The 20,753-nt window shown below is 36.6% G+C and overlaps 2 protein-coding genes across 4 annotated transcripts in view; both read right to left on the bottom strand.

The window, feature by feature from the left end:
* Positions 1–635: 635 nt before the first annotated feature.
* LOC107654232 (GRAM domain-containing protein 1C-like) lies at positions 636–12,457 on the bottom strand. 3 transcript variants are annotated; one of them, XM_016441238.1, is made up of 19 exons: positions 12,440–12,457; positions 11,722–11,903; positions 10,877–10,978; positions 10,387–10,522; positions 10,151–10,251; positions 9,909–10,004; positions 9,701–9,781; positions 8,176–8,300; positions 7,906–8,065; positions 7,342–7,501; positions 7,098–7,244; positions 6,513–6,631; positions 5,320–5,462; positions 5,100–5,203; positions 3,952–4,122; positions 3,040–3,109; positions 2,288–2,407; positions 1,992–2,100; positions 636–1,757 (listed from the first exon to the last, which is right to left on the bottom strand). In XM_016441238.1, exons 2-19 carry the CDS (start codon positions 11,788–11,790, stop codon positions 1,689–1,691), a joined length of 2,082 nt encoding a protein of 693 aa, XP_016296724.1. In that variant the 5' UTR covers positions 11,791–11,903; positions 12,440–12,457; the 3' UTR covers positions 636–1,688. The 3 variants fall into 3 exon arrangements, with proteins under 3 accessions (XP_016296724.1, XP_016296723.1, XP_016296725.1); XM_016441237.1 differs by lacking the exon at positions 12,440–12,457 and having other exon boundaries at positions 11,722–11,974; XM_016441239.1 differs by lacking the exons at positions 11,722–11,903; positions 12,440–12,457 and adding an exon at positions 11,294–11,316.
* Positions 12,458–14,532: 2,075 nt separating this feature from the next.
* The window catches only part of LOC107654231 (V-type proton ATPase catalytic subunit A-like), a 9,110-nt gene continuing 2,889 nt past the window's right edge, over positions 14,533–20,753 (bottom strand). The window contains exons 3-15 of the mRNA XM_016441236.1: positions 20,307–20,435; positions 19,990–20,204; positions 19,490–19,627; positions 19,249–19,400; positions 18,251–18,413; positions 18,062–18,170; positions 17,855–17,977; positions 17,656–17,770; positions 17,445–17,508; positions 17,109–17,312; positions 16,926–17,020; positions 16,661–16,832; positions 14,533–15,726 (exon numbers count right to left, since the gene is read on the bottom strand). Of these exons, the coding sequence (XP_016296722.1) occupies positions 15,634–15,726; positions 16,661–16,832; positions 16,926–17,020; positions 17,109–17,312; positions 17,445–17,508; positions 17,656–17,770; positions 17,855–17,977; positions 18,062–18,170; positions 18,251–18,413; positions 19,249–19,400; positions 19,490–19,627; positions 19,990–20,204; positions 20,307–20,435 (1,772 nt within the window). The 3' untranslated portion in view covers positions 14,533–15,633. The remainder of the gene's footprint in view (positions 15,727–16,660; positions 16,833–16,925; positions 17,021–17,108; positions 17,313–17,444; positions 17,509–17,655; positions 17,771–17,854; positions 17,978–18,061; positions 18,171–18,250; positions 18,414–19,248; positions 19,401–19,489; positions 19,628–19,989; positions 20,205–20,306; positions 20,436–20,753) is intronic.

The raw sequence follows: 20,753 nt of genomic DNA, 5'->3' as shown, positions 1-20,753 counted from the left end.
CGTCGGTATTTGTGATATCACAAATCCCGGAAAATATGCGTTGTAGTCCAAACGAGTCGTTGTAGTTTTTGAAAAGTGATTTTTGTTAAATAAAATATCTCCCTTTGAAGTGGACTTTGAGCTTTGTAACTTTGCAGATCTTTTTTTATGCTCAAACAGCAACATTACAGACTAACTAAAGTTGAAAAAGTGAAAAAGCATAATAGGACCCCTTTAATGGACACTGAAAATATGAAGGTAAGAGTTAAAATAGAGAATCATTACGTATTAGTAACACAATAGCACAAAAACAAACCTTTTTGTGCTTCTCTACAAACACAAAATACAACATATTTCAAATTCTTTAAAAAAAAAAACATTTCAAATTCCTTGCCAGAACATACACGTGACGTGACGTCAGAGGGCTTTGCTTTGATTAGGCACACATGGAAAGAAACAAACAAACTTTAAAGTAAATAAATAAAATGTAAATGTTTATTTATTAACTATTTTAGAGACTCATCAACATGCGATTTCAGGGGCATGTTGTCACCCCCTGGGGATGAATAGTCATAATGTTGTGATATTTGATTTTGATGTTACCATAAAATCTCTATGAAATCATAAGCTTCACAAACTGAACATTGTAATGCCATAGGAATTTTATTTATAAATAGGTTCAGAAGAAATTTTATTAAAAAATTCAGAAGAAAATTTTTAATCTATGCAGAAAAAATATACACATCCACCCCTTACATATTTTCTGTGAATTAAATGCTCGAGGATTACACATTCTTTTTCGATAAATTACCACACTTTTCCCATTGTAAATAATTTACATGAATGCGTTACAAATTTAGTTCACAGTGACAATACAGTCCCTAAAAGTTGAACAAAAGTGGTATTTTAAAGACCAAGAATGTAAACAATTTAAAACATCACCACTCATCCTTTACAGTAAACCTCAGATATTTGATCTTCTTTACACAAACCTGTACTCTTATACACTATTAAAATCATGATGAACATTCAGAACTTACAAACATTCTACAATTTCAATAAAGCACAATCATTTGTCATCATTGATCCCTGCTTTAATAAGGTTTTAAGGTGCAATCATTTACAAATTCTTAGAGGTATCTTAGAACAAGATCATTATCTAAATCAAGACAAAAAGGCCACATGACTAAATGTTAGGCAGAGCTTTAGAGGCAATGGGCCTGCACTGCCCCCTTCATAATTAAAGTGAAGACCCTGTGCAACTGCACTGAATCCATTACATCTCTGAGACGTTTTATTTTATAAGGCTTCTACTGTAGTCCAGAAAAAAAAATCTGTCCTTCAAAATACAGTAGCATACAGCAGTTGAGAACATGATTGTGAGAGGCCCTTGTGCTTCAACCTGCTACTACACTGTTGTTACTTTAATGTTTAACTTCAACTTCAGCTTCAAGGTCGTTAGTAAATCCAAGAGGAAACTCGCAAAACTGAGTGTACCAGTGCAAAGATCCCCTCCAAGACAAAAGCAGCACTGAAAATAAAAAAAATTTAAAAAAAAAATCCAACCATAACAAAAAAGCCCAGAGAGATGATGAACATGGCTACGAGTGTGCCCTGGGGTGACAGTACCTATGGCAACACTCCTCAGCGAGGACAGGTCTTATGGGAAGAATACCCTTGTGTTGTCAGGTCACCAAACTCAATGCCATTTAAAGCTGAGAGGAGGATCTGTTGTAGAGCTGAAAGTTCTGCTGAAGCACCACAAGAGAACTGCGTAGCTGTGGAGAAGAAACCAGCAAAAATAAACAATCACATAAGAAACTTCCCAGCCAAACAGGATACCGTATGGAGCTATAGTTTAGACTAACAACATAAGATCAACTTTTTCTGGTCAAGAACTCCCAAATTAGACAAGAAGGACCTTCTCACTGATGTGTAATGGTGAACAACCAGAGTTTGTTTTGCATTTACATGTTATTGCATGGTGTGTTTAATAAAAGACCCAAACATACCTGTTCTAGAAGGTTAATGGAGTCCTGCAGTACTGCCCTCAGTAAATGCGCTTCTTCTCGACTTCTGTGTGGCATGCCCTCTCTGGGGCCTAAGTCAGGTGCTAAACTACTGTATATAAAAACATGAAGTCAGTTTTGTTCATGTCAAGTCAAGTCAAGTTTATTTGTACAGCGCTTTTCACGATACAAATCATTGCAAAGCAACTTTACAGCAAATCAAGTTTCTACAATATTTAGTGGTAGCTTATATTTATATTTCATAAAAATTAAAATGTACAATGTGAAAGAGCCTTTACCTAGACTCTACTCTCTCCTTCATTCTGTGCTTGGTGTTCAGATACAAACGGTGAGCAACATCTTCCATGGCCCAAAGTTTAAAGAACAGCCCCAAGTTCAGAACCACCAGAACAAAAAGTCTGAGAAGCAAAACAATGTGACATTTAATAAGCACATTATTATTTTAAGTCATCATTCTAAATCATCATTGTAAAAATTGGCAGTTTTTCTTCCATGTTTCACACGGCAACCATAATATATTAAGCTTATATTAAGCACGGCAGCTGCCCATATTTATTTTGGCAACCATGCTAAAAGACTGCAACATTCACACAGCAGAGTTTCTATTTTTGCCACTGCAGCACACTGAACAGGAAATACTGAGAACATGCACCGTGAACCTATTTATCAATGTAATCTTTTGCAAAATAGCAACATATGAAATACACCATGAAAGTTTATGGGATTTTAGGTTCGAAACACTTTCCATTCAGTAAATCTGCCTGAATCTGGTTTAAGTTTGCAGTCTAATTATGTTTGGTGTAACTATTTACCATTTAAATGTAAATGTGCTCCCCTTCCTTAAGCAAATCAAGAGGATTAACTCTCAATAGGCAAATTCTAACAATCATTTCATGATTTTAGGTTATTATTGGAGGAAAAACTCAATGTAGTAACCAAGTTTTTTTGTCAGTGTCATAGCATTAAGCGTACACAGCTTACTGTATGCATGAGGTGTGAAACAAGCTTTATAGAGTGAATGAAGCCTTACATTAAGCTCATCCCAAATACAATAGAAGTGATGTTCCTTCTGTGTTGTGTGCTCTTTATATCCATGGCACCTGTAATGTAAGATGCAAATCATGCAATGCAAGTCCAATTGTTCTAAGTCTAATACACAATAGCCCCTTTCACACATACAGACTTTACTGGTAAATTACTGTTAAGAGATCATGTGTGAACAGTACCTTTTCAAAAACACCAGTAAATTCATTCTGGCAATTTACCGGTATGAGACGTTGTAAAATGACCAGTAAATTGCTGAAAATGATACTGTGTGTGAACGCAGAATGAACATTACTGGCATGAGCACGTACAAGTTCAGAACGCGGTGACGTAAGACGTCTAGTCTGGGCCAATCACAACATTCTTACACAGATGACGCCATTTACTCCACTCTGTGTATTTTGGTTTGAAATCGTGTAATGTGATGTCTCGCTGCATGAATAAAAGCGCTGCATGAATGTGAACGTTTGACACAAAAATGACAACATCAACAAAAACATTTTTTGCATATACCCCTCCATGTTAACAAACACAACACCGAGAGGCACAGCCGTTTAGAGGTCATCTCTGGTTAATGATGTCACAGAATTTACCGGTATTTTGAAACCGATGTGTGAATGGTACTTTACCGGAAAAAGACGGAACGTCATTGCCCGTGTGAGCATTTTTGTATTTACTTGTAAAGTCGTTCCGGTAATTTTACGGCAATTTACTGGTATTACTGTGTAAAAGGGGCTAATGTCTTCAGTGTTTGCTTAAATATTATAAAGCATAGACCACAAAATAAACATCTTATTAGTTTGAAAACTATTTTTGGTGGTTTAATCAGTATTTTAAGCCCACTAACCAGTAGCATAGATACTGGATTCAGAGATTAAAAATACACATATATTTATACCCATGGTGCCGGCTCTCTGCTGATCTGAGTCTGCGCTGTACTGCTTCCCTGGTTTCATGTGCTCCTGTAGGGTGCGACTGTAAGTTCTTAGCCTCCTGCGCAAACCACCCGTCTTTCCAGCATCTCCGCTTCCTTGAGTCAACTCTGCCTCCTCTTCTAGAAGCTCTGCCTCTGGAATGTGTATTGTGAGGTGAAGATCATTGAAACTGCATTAATCTGTGAGTCCAGAGTGGTTATTTTGAGGTCATTGGATCGATTAGGGATCTGGCTTTTGGCAACCCTGTAGTTTAGTAATTAAATGGCCTTGCAGGCAATGGATCTAACTGATGCATTTCACCAATAGGAAACAGACACATCCATGCTGCTAATAGCCCTCCCTAGGCACTCTGATCAGGTCACTAATGTTCATGACTCTTTTGATTCCATAATCCAACATCCCATGGCAGAGAAGCTATTAGCCAGCTTTTTTTCCAGTCGATGAGAAAAACATTGAGCACAGTCTGCAGTTCTGCTCATTTTAATTGATCTACATTAGTTTTGGGCTAGAGCTTTAGATCATTATTTTGTTTTGATTTTGATTTGTTTTGCAGCGAAGGATATATACAGAGTCAGACAAGGCAATGGATTGCAGACTGGGCCACTATAAAGCAATGCTACTTGTACTTTTATAGGTTTTTATTAATATTAATTAATATTTTGAAAGAGCTTATATTTACATTTTGTTTTAATTTTAAAGTTTGTTTGGTTTTTAGTGTGTTTTTGTCTTTTTTATTTTTTTTTAATGCATTTTTTCATTTCTATATAATTTTTATTTCAGTTTTAGTTAATGAATAGTCAAGTTAATGACAAGAAAGTTTAAGTTGTTTTTATATTTTATTTTATTTCAGTAAATGCTTATTTTATTAAGATTTGTTATGGTTTTAGTTTTATTCTATAAAAAAAAAAAAAAACTACAATTACCCTGCAAACTCTATGAAGTGAAACAAGAAACATGTAAAGATATAATTAGTGACATATAGATCCAATATTATTTAGATATAATTAGTGGCATTCAGTCATGTAGAAAATGGCCATAATCTACAAACCAAGAAGTAAAACACATAAGTGAAGAGGGAAAACAGAGGGTAAATAAATTGCATTATACCAACCAAGGTGTCTAAAGTAGTCTTCTAAGCCACTCCAGGAGTTTTTCGTGATAAAGGATTTAACAAGACCCCAGGGCTGCTTTTTGTATTTTACATCAGTGTAAATCCTGCACAGAGCGATAATGAGTTCAACTATTTACTAAATTGCTCTTACATCAAGAGATGTCAGTGTCATAGTCATAATAAAAGCAGTTAGATGTACAGATATGAGGACACCGCTTACCTGAGTCTGCACTTGTGCTTGGAGCTGCGGATGATACAGTAGCGATTCTGGGTGTAGAAGTAGTCATGGTACGGTACATCATGTGTGTAGACCTCCGAATCTATCATGTAGTATTGACCCTCCCTCGACTCTTTATATAGTGTCTAAAATACACAAAGAAGAGAAATCAGAAAATATTCCACATACATGCACAGGATGAATTTACACAGCTGCACAATACAGATGGCAGTACAGTTTGGATTGCTAAATATGGTTCTGTTCAGTTTATTTAGGATTGAAATACACTGTCTCCTTTAAATTTTGGACAAAGTGACTACCTTAAATATAATTTAAAGACACCAGACAAAGTCTATATATTTACTAGCAATTTTTACAGACATTAATCAAGGCTATATTGACTTTGGTTACGTGTCCATATAGATATTATGCAATGTTATTTAATCCTGTGCGCTGCTGTACAAGACAATTTGAGAGTCAATCCTACACATTCATTGTATGAATGTAGACATAGTCATCAGACAGGTCATTACTGCATAAAACATGATTATTTCATCTAATTGATTACATCAACTTTAAAGTGCAATTAGCACAATCAGATCAAATAATTGGATGAAGGTGATTTTGTCAGCACGCCTACAGTCATTTTATTGTTAAACATGTTAATTGTTGCATAATATAAATGGGAACAAAAGCTGTCTAGTGTCTAATTAACTGTCTTACACAAACACAACAGCGGTACATGTTTTTAAATTATTCTATGCATCGCAGACGAAGAGCTGAAAGGCCACAATGTATGTTAAGTTTAAATAGTTCTGGCAAACTACTTTATTGTTTCATGGATTTAATTTCACAAAAAAAACAAACAACTGACAAAGCACAGACAACTAACCTAGACATAGAGATTTATCAGATTTGCAAGATAAAAGTGGCAACAACGGGTGCTAATATTACTAAAATGATCAAAGGTCCCATCATTACTCAGAATTCACAGATACTTGTGATCCACAACGGCAGCTCCTTCCTGCTAACTATGTCTCTAAATATAAATGTGACAATCAAATACTGCACATTAACTGAAAGTGCAACCAACAAAACACAGCCTTTCCATAAAGGTTTTTTTTTTTGGACAATTAAAAAAAAAAATTGACAAATCAGCTTGCTAGATTTTGAAACAAAGCCAAAGAGACTCTAACCTGGGTTTCTGTAGCAGTGGAGAACTTGCCAGCCAGGGGGTTATTAATGGTGATGGTGTAGTTCAAAGTCCTTTTCATACCACCAGAGGCCTCCCTTTGCCAAGAGGTAGAGCTTGCACCTGACAGGTAATACACTTTTGTTACTATAAACAGGATGGCAAAACAATAAAATGTAAAAATCAATGTTGGTATTTTTAACTAAAACAAATACTATTAAACATTGTTTTGGTAAGTGAAATAGAACTAAACATAAAACTCAGAAATGTTGCCTTGGAATGTAACTGAAAATAAATAAATGTAAATAAAAGCTAAAATGATAAAACCACAAAATTACTAAAACTAAACGTTAAATAAAAACAAAAAATGAATCAAACTTTTCAACATTTTAATAAATATTATAATAGTACATAAATAATACTAGCAAAATAAATTGCTAAAATATGACAATATTTCTGGAGGACCAAAGTCTACTATATGCTGATATGAAAACTTCTACTATTTTTACCAATCACATCTATATAGCAATCGGACTGATTACTAAAGTAGATCATTAGTAAGAGAGGTAAAAGGCTAAGAGAAACACACCTATGATCTTCCTGATATCCATAAACCTCCGCATGAAACTAGAATCGGTGAAAAGCAGGTCAAACATCATCTCAGCACTGATGTGAAAGACCCGGTTCACAAACAGCCTTCCCTGAGACACCGGAGATGCTGTCTCACGTTCTTCCACTACAAGAAATCAATACTGACATAAACAAAATGCATCAACACAGCCATGGAATGAGACACAGCCAAGACACACACACACACACACACACACACACACCCTCCTCCAGGCTGTCGGATCTGCTGTTATCCGAGAGTTGGTCTTCATTGGCATTTAGATCCAGCGAGAGAGAGGAGTGTTTAGACACTCGTTCAGACCCTGAGCGGTTTAATGATAGATTTGGACTGCGCTGATGGGACGGGGTACTGAGAGTGTCGTCCTGTTGAGAGTTTAATACATATATCAAGTTCAACACCTTAAACTCTGTTTTAAAGACATTGTACTTTTCTTTCTTTCTAAGCAAATCAAATGCAGAGTGCAAAAAGATTAGACAGGTTGACCATTGATATACTGAATACTCACGATATATTCACAGTGATTTTGCTGCATATTCTTAATAACAATCCTTTAATGAAATGTATACGAAATAAAAAAAAAAATGTTAACATTTTTCTGGCAAAATCTTAAACTAGTTCTCAAGTAAAATTGTTGACTACTTTATAGTTTAAAGACTGTAATGTATTGAGATTTGTTTTCCACTGTATCACCCAACCCTACCAGTCATTTCTACAAACAACTTTAGGAAAAATCCATCTGCCAACGAAACTATATTTTTCAACATACCCCTCCATTTGCTGAGAGCATGCTTTGCAGTCCAACTGAAGACTGCGTGTCGTCTCCCTGTGGTGTGGTGGCCTCATAAGAATTCAGCTCCCCTTGGGGAAGACGAAGAGATGTGGGCCTTTCTGGCCCCCCAGTGTAATCCTCTCCACGCATATTCAGACTGCAACAGAGAGATGGGACCTAAAAACCAAGTAACTGATCTCTCAGTTGTCCAAACAGGCGCTGACATGTGAAGATGTGACTGGGTGTGTGTGCAAGTATGTAGTCAACCTGGGCACGGTGGGTGTGACGGTATCTACTGATGTTTGAAAGCTTTCCATTTCATCGTGACTCAATCCTAAATCATTGCCATAATGCTGCTTAACCATCTGCAACAGCTCCAACTTGGTTAGTTTCTGCAAGACAGGAAAGTTACATTGAGCAAAGTACACTCACATGTTCCGCCCCACCCGTTGGCACGTTTGCTTCTATCTGATAAAAATAACTAAAAAAAATAAAAAAAAAAAAAAAAAAAAGAAATTCGCTGAAGCCTCAAGTTCCCGTACTGATATTCATCTAAACCAGCAGATAAAACAGCCCTAACCTGCTCCCCACCTCACTCACCAGAGAGCAAACCGGAATTTGAATTTGACAGAAATTGACTTTTTAATTTTCATTCCATTGTAATTTATGGTTCCGCAGTCGTAACGATAATTGAAGAAAACTACAGTTACCATGGAAATAAGGCGTAGACGTTACAGCGACACACACTGTAAACGTAAATAGACCGTATCAGCGGACATAGGCAAGAGTTACTCGACAAAAAGTGACTGAAAAACGCCAATAAAGCAATATGGAAAAATAATTAAATTCACAAACATTCGCGTCGTGTTAAAAAAAGCGGCCAAACAATCACAACGAAATGCAAAACACTGTTTCAAGGCCGTCTGACACAGACAATTACAAAACAAACTGAAGCGAAAACATTTTATGGTTTCATAAAGCTCTAAATTTCCCCCACCTATTTACCATTACATAACATGTTTAAAGAAGTAGCACGGTGTGTAATATATTCAAAATTATACGCAACATTATACAGTGGGTAAAGTGTCTCCGTCTGGTCACCTTACCTGCTGGACGCCAGTAACCTGCGCGCTTCAGCGAGCGACTCGTGCTGAAATCAGGAAGCCATGAAAAGCTACAACCGCGCCGCCTAGTGGTGGACTATTCATTACCTTTAACAGTATATCTGCTTTATCATATCTCGACACTAATTTTCCTGTTATTTCACATCTGCAGTTCCGCGTTAGTGCAAGGAAAGAGTCAGTATTTTCTGGTTTCAGATGAAGAAAGCCATGCCTCAGTGGGGTCAATGAACTATACATTCATTTGCTGCCTTGTCAAGTGTAGGCTACCCTACAGATTTAGGTTGTTTACACTTAAGCATATCCCTGACCTTAGGTCTATATAGGGTTTTATTCTGTATGTTTTCCTCACATGGTATTAATATATGCCACATTAGTAACCACCATAGGCTCAAATACAGAGAAATAGTTTGTGTTGGCAATGGAGACTGACTAAATACCATAAAATTGATAATGGAGAATATGCTGTTTGCTTCTGATATCCCTGCTCCTAATACATCTATTTCAGATCATATTTCAGAATAGCCTGTTGTACAGTAGAAATGTACAGTCATGTACAACCAAGCAGGTAGATGTAAACATGTAAAGAATAATGAAATCATCTGTCATGTGGAAACATGCTTGAACAATGTTAGTGAAGCAAAAAATAAAAATGTTAAGAAAGAAATCACCTTGTCCAATAGAATAATCTGCCAAAGCCGAAACATACCAAGGTAACTTTTCTCCCTTGCTGAAAATGAGCTGAAGAACAACTGTGGAAAATTACAAATTATATATTTTTGTCAGAAAAAAAAAGAATGTATCCTATATACATGTAGCCTATCTTCATAAATAAGAAAAAAATAAAAGAATGAAAAACCTTTGATCTCTGAACTTCACCTTCTCTGAATTAGTACTGATCTGGATGGCATTTGGTATCCATTTCGCTGTCTTCTCACGTGACAATGAGATGATATCCTGCATATTTACTGTGATCTAAGATAAAGTTAGTTTATTGTCATTTTTCACAAAGCAGAGCGATGGAATCTATAAGAAATTACAAACAATATCTTAGCTATGCTCAAATAGCGGTATTTAAGAGGTACAGTGAATATATAATATAATCTTTCTGTGGAACTCACTTTTGTACCACGAAAAACCTGACTGTAGAAACATAAACAATTCTCTGTAAGGTAGATGCGTCCTTGTAACAAGATATCCTTTTGGAGAGCACAGGTGTAGTCTAGGGAAAAGTCGGATCATTCAAACAACATCTAATATACAAATATTGTGGCTCAGCCAACCAACATTTTCAGGTAGAGTATATTTTTACATTGTTTATTTGTTTTTTCTCTCTGTCTCCCTCTACCAGTCTCACCTGCAATTAGTTTCTCAGACTCAGGCACCTCTTTGAATAACCTCCGAAACTCGTCACTCCTCTGTTTATAACTAGTGTAGAGCAATGCTTCAGGTGACTGAGGTGCTGCTATGCACTGCCCACTGACTTCTAGTACCTGTGAGGTAAAAGCACAATCAATCAATCAATCAATCAATCAATCAATAAATAAATGTTTATACATACAATGTTTGTGAATCAGTGAAATAGATACTTTAAAAGCTGCATGCTCCCAGGAACAACACGTTTCACATGCCCAAGAGCCTACTAATATCTCACAACATTTAGCAAGCAATGCCATTTGTGTAATCTCATCATGATACAGTGTCTGTAATCTTTTGCAGGACAAAGTACAGCAAACTGTACAATATCATTCTGCTAAAGATCATATCTATAAATGGAAGTAAATACAGTGCTGCCATGTGACTTCTACCAATTTAATCTTAGTAAAAGCGTGCATATTCATTCTCACCTCTTGTTCTTCTGAGCTCCATTTGCCTTCCCCAGATTGATTGTTGTCCTGTGTGAGCTCACTGGCTGTCACTTGTTTAGGTGTTTGGGTCATGTCTTTCACCTGGTGAAGTAAAACTTAGTGGCTTCTATATCAATTTGTTAAAGGTAATAAATGTTTTTCTCATTGAATAATAAGTTAGATTGATCTACTGGCTATTAACTAAACCAATAAGCTCACTAAACTATTTTATTTTATTTGACAGTGCCACAAATATTTTAGAACTTCTTCCTGCAAATTAAAACAAAACATGCTGTTGGGAGAAAATACTTAGTTTTGCAGACATTCTAAACTCTCTTTCTCTCTCAAAAAAAAAAAAGTTTAAAAAGGATTTTCTCATCGATTCCATTAAAATAAATTTCTGGTTCCCCAAAGAACCTTTAAATCAGGACTGTCCAAACTCGGTCCTGGAGGGCCGATGTCCTGTTTAGCTCCAACCCTAATTAAACACACCTGAACCAGCTAATCAAGCTCTTACTAGGCATAGAAACTTCCAGTCAGGTGTGTTGAGGCAAGTTGGAGCTAAACTCTGCAGGACACCGGCCCTCCAGGACCGAGTTTGGACAGCCCTGCTTTAAATTAACCATTTTTTCTTATTGTAAGGAACATTTTAATTATCTAAAGAACTTTTTTCTACTATAAAGAACCTTTTATAAAATGGAATGTTCTTCATTGAACCACAGATGCTAACCTTGGCAGAAACATTACAGAACATTAAGAGAAAAAAACTTAGTAAAGACTAAGTATGAAAGAAAGACTTATCAAAGGCTTTTCTCATATCCTAGCCTACAAAATAGGCTACTTACCTGAGAAGGTAAATCCTGGTTATGTGGGACCCAGGTTTTTACGAATTGGGGTTGTGAGAAGGTTATCATGAACTTCAATCGTTGCAGATATTCCAAATGCCCGTAAACTTCCGACAGCAGTGATTAGTGTCGTTGGCGTGTTGAGGTGTTGTCTGTCTCGGTTGTTGCGACTGTCCTCACACCTGGCAACAGGTGTACAGTCAGAATCTACCAGCTCATGAAGCAACGTGCCATTCATCGCTGAGAACAACACTTTTGTATTTGCATATTTTACATGTGACACCAAGGAGCCTCCTTCGGGTTTTTTTGTTTTTATTTTTTATCTAAACTACAACGATCATATTTTATTAAAAATGAAGAAGTTGACAAAATATTTATTTTAGACATTTATATTTATATTATTGTAGCCTATATATTAATTTCTTAGATGTATAGGCCTAATTTTTTATTTTTGTTATATTGGCTAATTCAGAATTCAAAATATGTTCAAAATACTATTATATATTTTTACAAATAAAATAGGCTATAGGCCTATATGTTTATAAACATTTAAGTATATAAACATTTCGGAATTTTCATATAGGATAAGTTTGCAAACAAATCGCGTTCACTTGAGGTAAGCATATCAACGGCAGACCCCTCTAATTTCGATTTATAAAATTAGTTTGAAATAACGGAAATTGTAGTGATGTATTAAACAAACGTGATGTTCTCTAACCTTTTAAAACGCTCTTGCACCAGTTCAGGCACATAACTTTTTTCAAAAGACCCAAGAATCTTAAAAGACTACATTATACTGGTTAATGAGGTTCTGACACTTAAGGTCATATCAAGGTTATATAAGGCTAGATTTATCTATGGCATTTAATATGATGTGTAACAAGATAAAGTCAAACAACCTAATCATAGACACAAGTTAGTTATGGCAGTTTTTGCAACACATGGAGATAAGACTAGAAAGTGTTACTGTATACAGTCATGGCCAAAAGTTCTGGCCGTGATAGAAATGTAGTGTTTTGCAAAGTTTGCTGCTTAAGCTGTTTCATTCACATTGTTTCTAGATTATTGTGTAGAGTGATCAGATGCATTTTAAATAATTGCAAAAAGCTTCATTGGCCAAAAAAAATGAACTTTTCACAAAAAAACAAATGTCACTGTTTTTTGATCCGGACACCAAATGACCAGCTAACATTAATTAACTAATCATATCAGCAGCACATGTGAAAGTGTGAATGAGTACTAGTCAGGTGAAATCACTATCATACTAATTAGATTATAAGAGCAGACTGATTGCAATAAAAGGAGGGAAGAAGTGCTTCCAATCATTGTGTTCTTGTTAGCAATGGTTACCTCCAAAAAAAACACGGGCAGCCATCATTGCTTTGCATCAAAATGGCCTCACATGCAAGGAAATTGCTACAAATAATATTGTACCTGAAAGAACCATTTACCGGATCATCAAGAACTTCAAGGAGAGAGGTTCGACTGCAGTGAAGAAGTCTTCAGGATGTCCCAGATTGTCCAGCAAGCGCCAGAACCGTCTCCTCCTGAGGAGTCAGCTACGGAATCGTGTCAACACCAGTGCAGAGCTTGCTCAGGAATGGCAGCAGGTCGATGTGAGAGCATCTGCACACACAGTGAGGCCAAGACTTTTGGACAACGGCCTGGTGTCAAGAAGGGCAGCAAAAAAAACGCTTCTCTCCAAGAAAAACATCAAGGACAGACTGAAATTCTGCAGGAAGTACAAGGACTGGACAGCAGAAGACTGGTGCAAAGTTATTTTCTCTGATGAAGCTCCTTTCCGACTGTTTGGGACATCTGGAAAATCGATTGTTTGGAGAAGGTGAACGCTACCACGAGTCCTGTGTTGTGCCAACAGTGAAGCATCCTGAGACCATGTGTGGGGTTGCTTTTCAACCAAGGGAGTGGACTCTCTCATAATTCTTCCCAAAAACACTGTCATGAATAAAGAATGATATCAAAACGTCCTGCAAGAGCGACTTCTTCCAACGATCCATGAGCAATTTGGTGATCCGTGCATTTTCCAGCACTTTTATCAAAGCAGGAGTGATTTAAAGAAGTGGCTCTAAGATCATTACATTGAAATTTTGGATCTGTGGCCAGGCAACTCCCCGGATCTCAATCCCATAGAGAACCTGTGGTCAGTCCTCAAAAGGTGAGTGGACAAGCAGAAGCCCACAAATTGTGATCAACTCTGAGAACTAATAAGGCAAGAATGGATCGCCAGGATTTGGCCCAGAAGCTAGCATGCCAGAGCGAATTGCAAAGGTTATGAAGAACAAGGGTCAACACTGAAAATATTGACTCATTATATATTATTATTTTTTGCCAATATAAGCCTTTAAAACTTATATGCTTATTGTTTTTCAGTATACCATAGAAACATGTGGAAAAATAATCTACAAATACTGAAGCAGCAAACTTTGCAAAACACAAAATGTATGTCACTGCCAAAACTTTTGGCCATGACTGTAGACAAGAAACCAGGGCAGGGAACTAGAGTAGCCACATTCCAGTTCCAAGATGAGAAAATGCAATAAGACCAGATAAACAAACTGACATCATTCATATGCACACACAGGTAAATAGATTGCATTTATATGCAGACACTTATGCATTAACATGATAATCAACCTCTGAGAACAAACCAAACTTAAGGGTGAGAAATGGAAGAAAGGTGTAACTTTGCCATGAAAATGGACCCATCAAGTGTTTGGATGAATAGTAGGCCACAGATGCAGGTAGATATTCCTATCTTAAAAGCTACATTTGTAATCTAGATGTTAAAATGGATGTAAGTTTGACAAAACTATTTTTTACCCTAGAAATAACGGGAATAGTTATTCGCTTTTATGATATGCCATTTTATATGCCAAATCATATGATACTGGTAAGAAGTGCATAGTTCTTGGCTACACAATGACTTACACAAAGCTAGAAATACTTGAGGAACTACTCTCTACAGTGATGAAAAGTTTGCAAACACACCACAACCCAACTTATTTTTAAAGCACTTTTTACACAGTACATACCTCAAAACAGGTGTAAAATGATGAGCACATGACTAAGCCAAGGGTGATGGTTAAATATCTTCATTTGGAGAAATAGAAGAAATTTTGAAAGTAGAGCAACAGTTTTAAATTTTTTGAGAATAATTTCCACATATTTCATATTAATAGCCCTGATAATCTTGCTTGCTCAAATTTTATCTGAAAAGGATCAAACATTTATGCAAACAAAGATGGGGGGGGAGGCTGAAGGACTGTTAACCAAATATATTTGGTTAAAACAAACTACTAAAAAGCATTTTGTTTAAAAATGCAGAACCCCAAAACACATCCACTTAAAAACAGTTATTCACAATACTTGTAAATTCATCAATATTTATTTATATTTTTCCAGGACTCATGTGAGCAATGAAGAGGAAGTGTCCTCAAAGAAATATACAGGACAATACTGCAATAAACATCCATACCAAAAACGACAAGAAATATGTTGGCAACCATTAAAACTGTAAATATTCCAGCAGTAAATATAGTGAATCTCTGAAGTCATGTCTTCCAGTCTTCTGTACAGATAAAAATAGAACAATAATTACATCGTTATTTAATAACATCTATAGAGAGGATGATCTGTAAAATATAAACTGAAGCAGAGGCTTTGAAGAGGATCATACAGATTGCACATATACACAAATGCACACGCACACACACAAAGGTATTTTGAGACACCTCAAGAACACTAGAGCATCTATAACACCACAAGATGAACAAAAAGCAGTGGAATGTATTAGACAGCAATAAGACAAAGGAAAAGGACATTGACTGTGTGCATTGGGGGGATGTGGGGTTCTGCTGCCCTGCCCTGAGAATGATGGCTAGGGACAGACTCTTAGTCTTCAAGTGTTCGGAAGGAGTTCTGCATGTCTTCATGGAGTTGAGCGTAATCAGCTTTGATCTTCTCCTCACCCTCTTTTACTGGGTCCTGAAATACATTGAAAGACATTTTTTTTTTTTAAATATGCCAACTTTTTTCATTGCTAAAATAAAAAGATAAAGTATAATTATGGAATAAAATGATTTAAATTAGTTGAAAGAAACAGTTTTCTAAATCAATGCATGTTTTTATGTTTTACAAACAATTACAATATTTTTATAGCTTTAATGAACAATGAAATTTAAAAATGAAGTGTCATTTCTTTTCAAATGTGTAAGTCTTTTCAAATACTCCCAGTCAACAAACAGAATACTTATAACTGGCAGCATGTTAAGCTGGGATAGAAAAGAAGTATTTTATCTTCACACAAAAAGAACACACTTTAGCTTTAAAAATAATACCAAGACATCGATTCGCTAAAGGAGGCCTTTGCTCACCCCCCGGAGCCATGTGAGACACTTTTTTTTATGCATGGGCGCTTTTTATTTAACTTCTTTTGGACTGAAGCAATGCAACACCTGCTGACTGCAATGATAGAGCTTGAAAGATCAAAGACAATTTTTAATATAACTCCGACTGGATTCGTCTGAAAGAAGAAAGTCATATACACCTAGGATGCCTCGGGGGGTGAGTAAAACACAGCCTAATTTTCATTTTTGGGTGAACTAACCCTTTAACATTCAACCTCTGGCCATATAATGTGATTAAACTGAACTGTTTAGCTTGTTCACAAGACTTGATCACTATGAAAGAGGAACCAAGCTATTGGCATACCAAGATAATGGAAGTCATAATAAATCAAGTGGTAGAGCAGTGGACACTAGTTAGGAACCTCAGCAAACTTCCAAAAGGGCTTTAAGTTTACTTAATTAAATAAAATAATTTGTTAAAATAATTGTATTAAAGTGGCTTGGAGTCTACTGGTTTAGACATAATCAAGGCATGATTCATTTAAAACACAAACAATGTTTACATTCTGTACCTTAAATTTCATGGAACTGATCCTGTAGAGAATTTCTCCCATGTGTTCCCGGATCATGGCCCAGGTGATCTTATTGTCGCTCTGTGCAGTGGTCTCTACGGCATGACGTGCCATATCATAGAACGCAATCATGTTGGACAAGATACCCACTGTCTTATAGAACGGACAAAACCTGAAAATGAGAAACTGAGCATTTCAGATCCATACAGTCACATGTCATTTGACAAAGCAGTTGAATGATCCTCAGTTTCAATCAGTTTAATACCTGTCATAAGGTGTGTATCCATTTTGCTGCAGGAAATCATCTTTGATTAATTTGGCAACTTCCAGCGTGATCTTATCCGTTTCAGCCAAAGATGCCTAAAAAAATAAATGTGTTTTACCACTGAAAACTACCACAAAAAGTGATGTATACAAACAGTAAACATGAATGAACCCACAAACCCACCTTCCCCACAAGCTGCACAATCTCAGCCAAGTCTTCCTCTTCCTGCAGGATCTCTTTGGCTTTGGTACGCAGTGGTACAAATTCAGGGAAGTGCTTGTCGTAGTACTCGTCCAGTGCTCGTGTGTACTTACTGTAACTGATGAGCCAGTTCACTGAAGGGAAGTGCTTTCTCTGAGCCAGCTTTTTATCCAGACCCCAAAACACCTGGGAGTGAGAAAGAATGGAAGGCTTACAATAACAAAAAAGGACCGTTTATTTCTGCAAGAAGAACAAATTATGTTATTTTGCTATGAGCCAGTGTATTAAGACTGCTGTGTGAAGGAAATCTACACTTACTTGTACGATACCAAGAGTAGCAGATGTCACAGGATCTGAGAAATCACCACCAGGGGGAGACACACTGCAGTTAAAACAAAAAAAAAGCTTCAGCGAGTCTGCAGACAATATCACAACAGCAGTCATAAATAATAAATCAAAACTTTACCAAAGCAAATGATGGAGACTGAAGAAGAAAAAGCATTTAAACAAGTCCAACAGATCTACTTACGCTCCCACAATGCTCACACTGCCCTCTCTCTCTGGGTTACCAAGACATTTAACTCGACCAGCACGCTCATAAAATGAAGCCAGACGTGCTCCGAGATAGGCAGGATAACCGCTATCTGTGAACACCAGCACAAATTTTATTTATAATTTGTAGTTTATAATATGTGCTGTCATGACTGAGATGGTCACGGCACACATACCAGCAGGCATCTCAGCCAGACGACCGGAGATCTCCCTCAGAGCTTCTGCCCATCGAGACGTGGAGTCAGCCATCATACTCACATTGTAGCCCATGTCCCTGAAATACTCAGACAGCGTGATTCCTGGACAGAATAAACACCTGATGACAACACAGCTGCTGGGTTTTAAAGCACACACATTATTTTTGTATCAAATGTTAAATAAACCTGTGTAAATGGAAGCTTCTCTGGCAGCCACAGGCATGTTGGATGTGTTGGCAACCAAGGCTGTTCTCTTCATGATGCTCTCTACTTTCCCATCCACCTCCATGGTGAGCTATAGGGCAAGAGAACTGTCAATCCCCCTACCATCTATTACTGTGTTTTTGCTGTTGGTACAATGACAGTGCTATTCACCTCAGGGAAATCTCGGAGTACTTCAGACATCTCGTTACCACGCTCTCCACAGCCGACGTAGACGATGACATCACTGTTGGAGTACTTGGACAGGGACTGAGAGATCACAGTTTTACCACAACCGAAAGCACCAGGGATGGCAGTGGTCCCTCCCTGCACACACCTGTTAAATCAAACAGTGAAAGTCGAAAGATCTGTTAAACTACCAGACATGTACACTACTGTTCAAAGGTTTTTTTTTTTTTTTAAGCAATTAATAATTTTATTCAGCAAAATACATTAAATTGATCAAAAGTGACAGTAAAGACATTTATAATGCTACAAATGATTTAAAAGAATCCTGAAAAAATGTATCAAGGTTTCCTCAAATATATTAAACAGCATAGCTGTTTTCAACATCAATAACAATAAATGTTTCTTAAACACCAAATCTGCATATCAGTATGATTTCTGAAGGATCATGTGACAATGAAGACTGCAGTAATTGCGGCTGAAAATGTAGCTTCACCATCACAGGTATAAATTACATTTTAAAACATATTCAAATAGAAAACTGTTGTATTTTTATCAAACGGTTGTAATATTTCACCATTTGTTTTTACTATTTTTGATCAAATAAATGCAGCCTTGAGGAGTATAAGAGACTTCTTTCAAAAACACTAAAATGACCCCATATCTGTATCATTTATAATATCCACATTCACAATAATGTAATGTACTACATTCTATTCCTATAATTATTTAAACCAATTATTTAACCACATTATTTTTGATGTTTAAGAAAATCCTCTATTATTAAAAAATCCTTTGGGGAAAATTAAGCTTTTAAAATGCATGATTTGTCCATTATGTGTCATCTGAACATTGAGCCGCCTATTATTATAAAAAATTACATTTGCAATTACTTTTTTTTTTATTTTTTTTTACTTATATTATATATTAGTTTTAACTTATATTATTAAATTTCCTATGGAATCATTTCACACAGTGTGACTCACGGAAAGAGGGCATCCAGTACCCGCTGACCAGTCAGCAGAGGGTGATTTGCAGGAAGTTTCTCGGTGACTGGCCGGACCTGACGCACTGGCCACACTTGCACCATGGTGTTCTTCTCTTTTACCCCCTCAAACTCCAACTCCAACACCACATCCTGACAAATACACATTCACATTGACTTCTGTGTCACAATAATGATCATTTTACTGTTTTTGAAAAAGATGTACATTTTATTAGCCTCACCGAGACATCATAGTTTCCAGGTGGTGCTACGTATGTGACAGTTCCTCGGCTTTTTGGTGGTAACATTATTTTGTGTTTAATAAGAGAGTTTTCAAACACCATACCATAGATATCACCTCCAGTGACGTGACTGCCAACCTGGACACAGAAACAACAGCTTAAAATCATTCAGTCATCTGATTAATCACCTGATACCATTGGAGTTTCTTTAAAAGAGGTTATATATTTGGGATACATGCAGAGCAGTAGGTGCTACACACAGCCAGGAACAGCACAAACTGTCAAGTTTCTAAGATTTTATAGTACAATGATCTTTTTAAATCGCAAAAGATTACAACAATTTTTTATATACTCATGATATGACCCCTTAAAGCTGCTAAGTGATTTGCCTTCTTGGAACCTGAAAGGATGTTAAATCATAACCAAGAAAAACAAAACAAAAAACATCACAACTATCATAACCAAAACTAAACTTAACTTAAAACTAATCTTTCACTTACTCGCACGCTCTTGGATGGAGAGAACTCCCATTTCAGATCACGGTTAAGGGCACCAATGTTGACTCCTCTAGGAATGTAGATACTTTGGGTGAGGTCATTGATGTCTTTGAGGGGACGCTGAATTCCATCAAAGATGGAGCCCATGATTCCTGGTCCTAACTCCACAGAGAGGGGCTTCCCTGTGCGCAGGACAGGGTCACCAACCGACACACCAGCTGATGAAAGCTCAGGAAAACTACAATACTATTTAACAGATTCTACACACTGTGCACAACATAAACCACAGAAAGTCCTGTACTAAGGTAAGAATAGGATACATGTCTCTTCATAGACCTGAACGGTGGCCATGTCACCCTCCAGTCTAATGATCTCTCCCACAAGCTCACTGTGGCCCACTCTCACCAGCTCGTACATGGCAGCTCCTGCCATACTGGAGGCCGTCACCACTATAACACAATTAGTGAGTCAGTAATGTGATTATCAAAAATTACTTGTGAACATTTAAAGTTTAACAATAGCTAAATAAAAATGAAAAAAATATTTTATATATATACACTGAACAAAATTATAAACGCAAGCTCATGAAAAATGGGGGCAAAAACAAAAGTGTTGCGTTTATAATTTTGTTCAGTGTATATATAGTTATTTTTTATTTTAACTTAGCTATTGTTAAACTTTAACTGTTCAATTTTATATATACAGTGGGTACGGAAAGTATTCAGACCCCCTTCAATTTTTCACTCTTTGTTATATTGCAGCCACTT

This window comes from Sinocyclocheilus anshuiensis, unplaced genomic scaffold (assembly GCF_001515605.1).
Source record: "Sinocyclocheilus anshuiensis isolate Anshui unplaced genomic scaffold, SAMN03320099.WGS_v1.1 scaffold655, whole genome shotgun sequence".
Taxonomy (NCBI): domain Eukaryota; kingdom Metazoa; phylum Chordata; class Actinopteri; order Cypriniformes; family Cyprinidae; genus Sinocyclocheilus; species Sinocyclocheilus anshuiensis.
The sequence above is the reverse complement of the archived record's forward strand: the minus strand, read 5'-3'. Positions and strand labels throughout refer to the sequence as shown.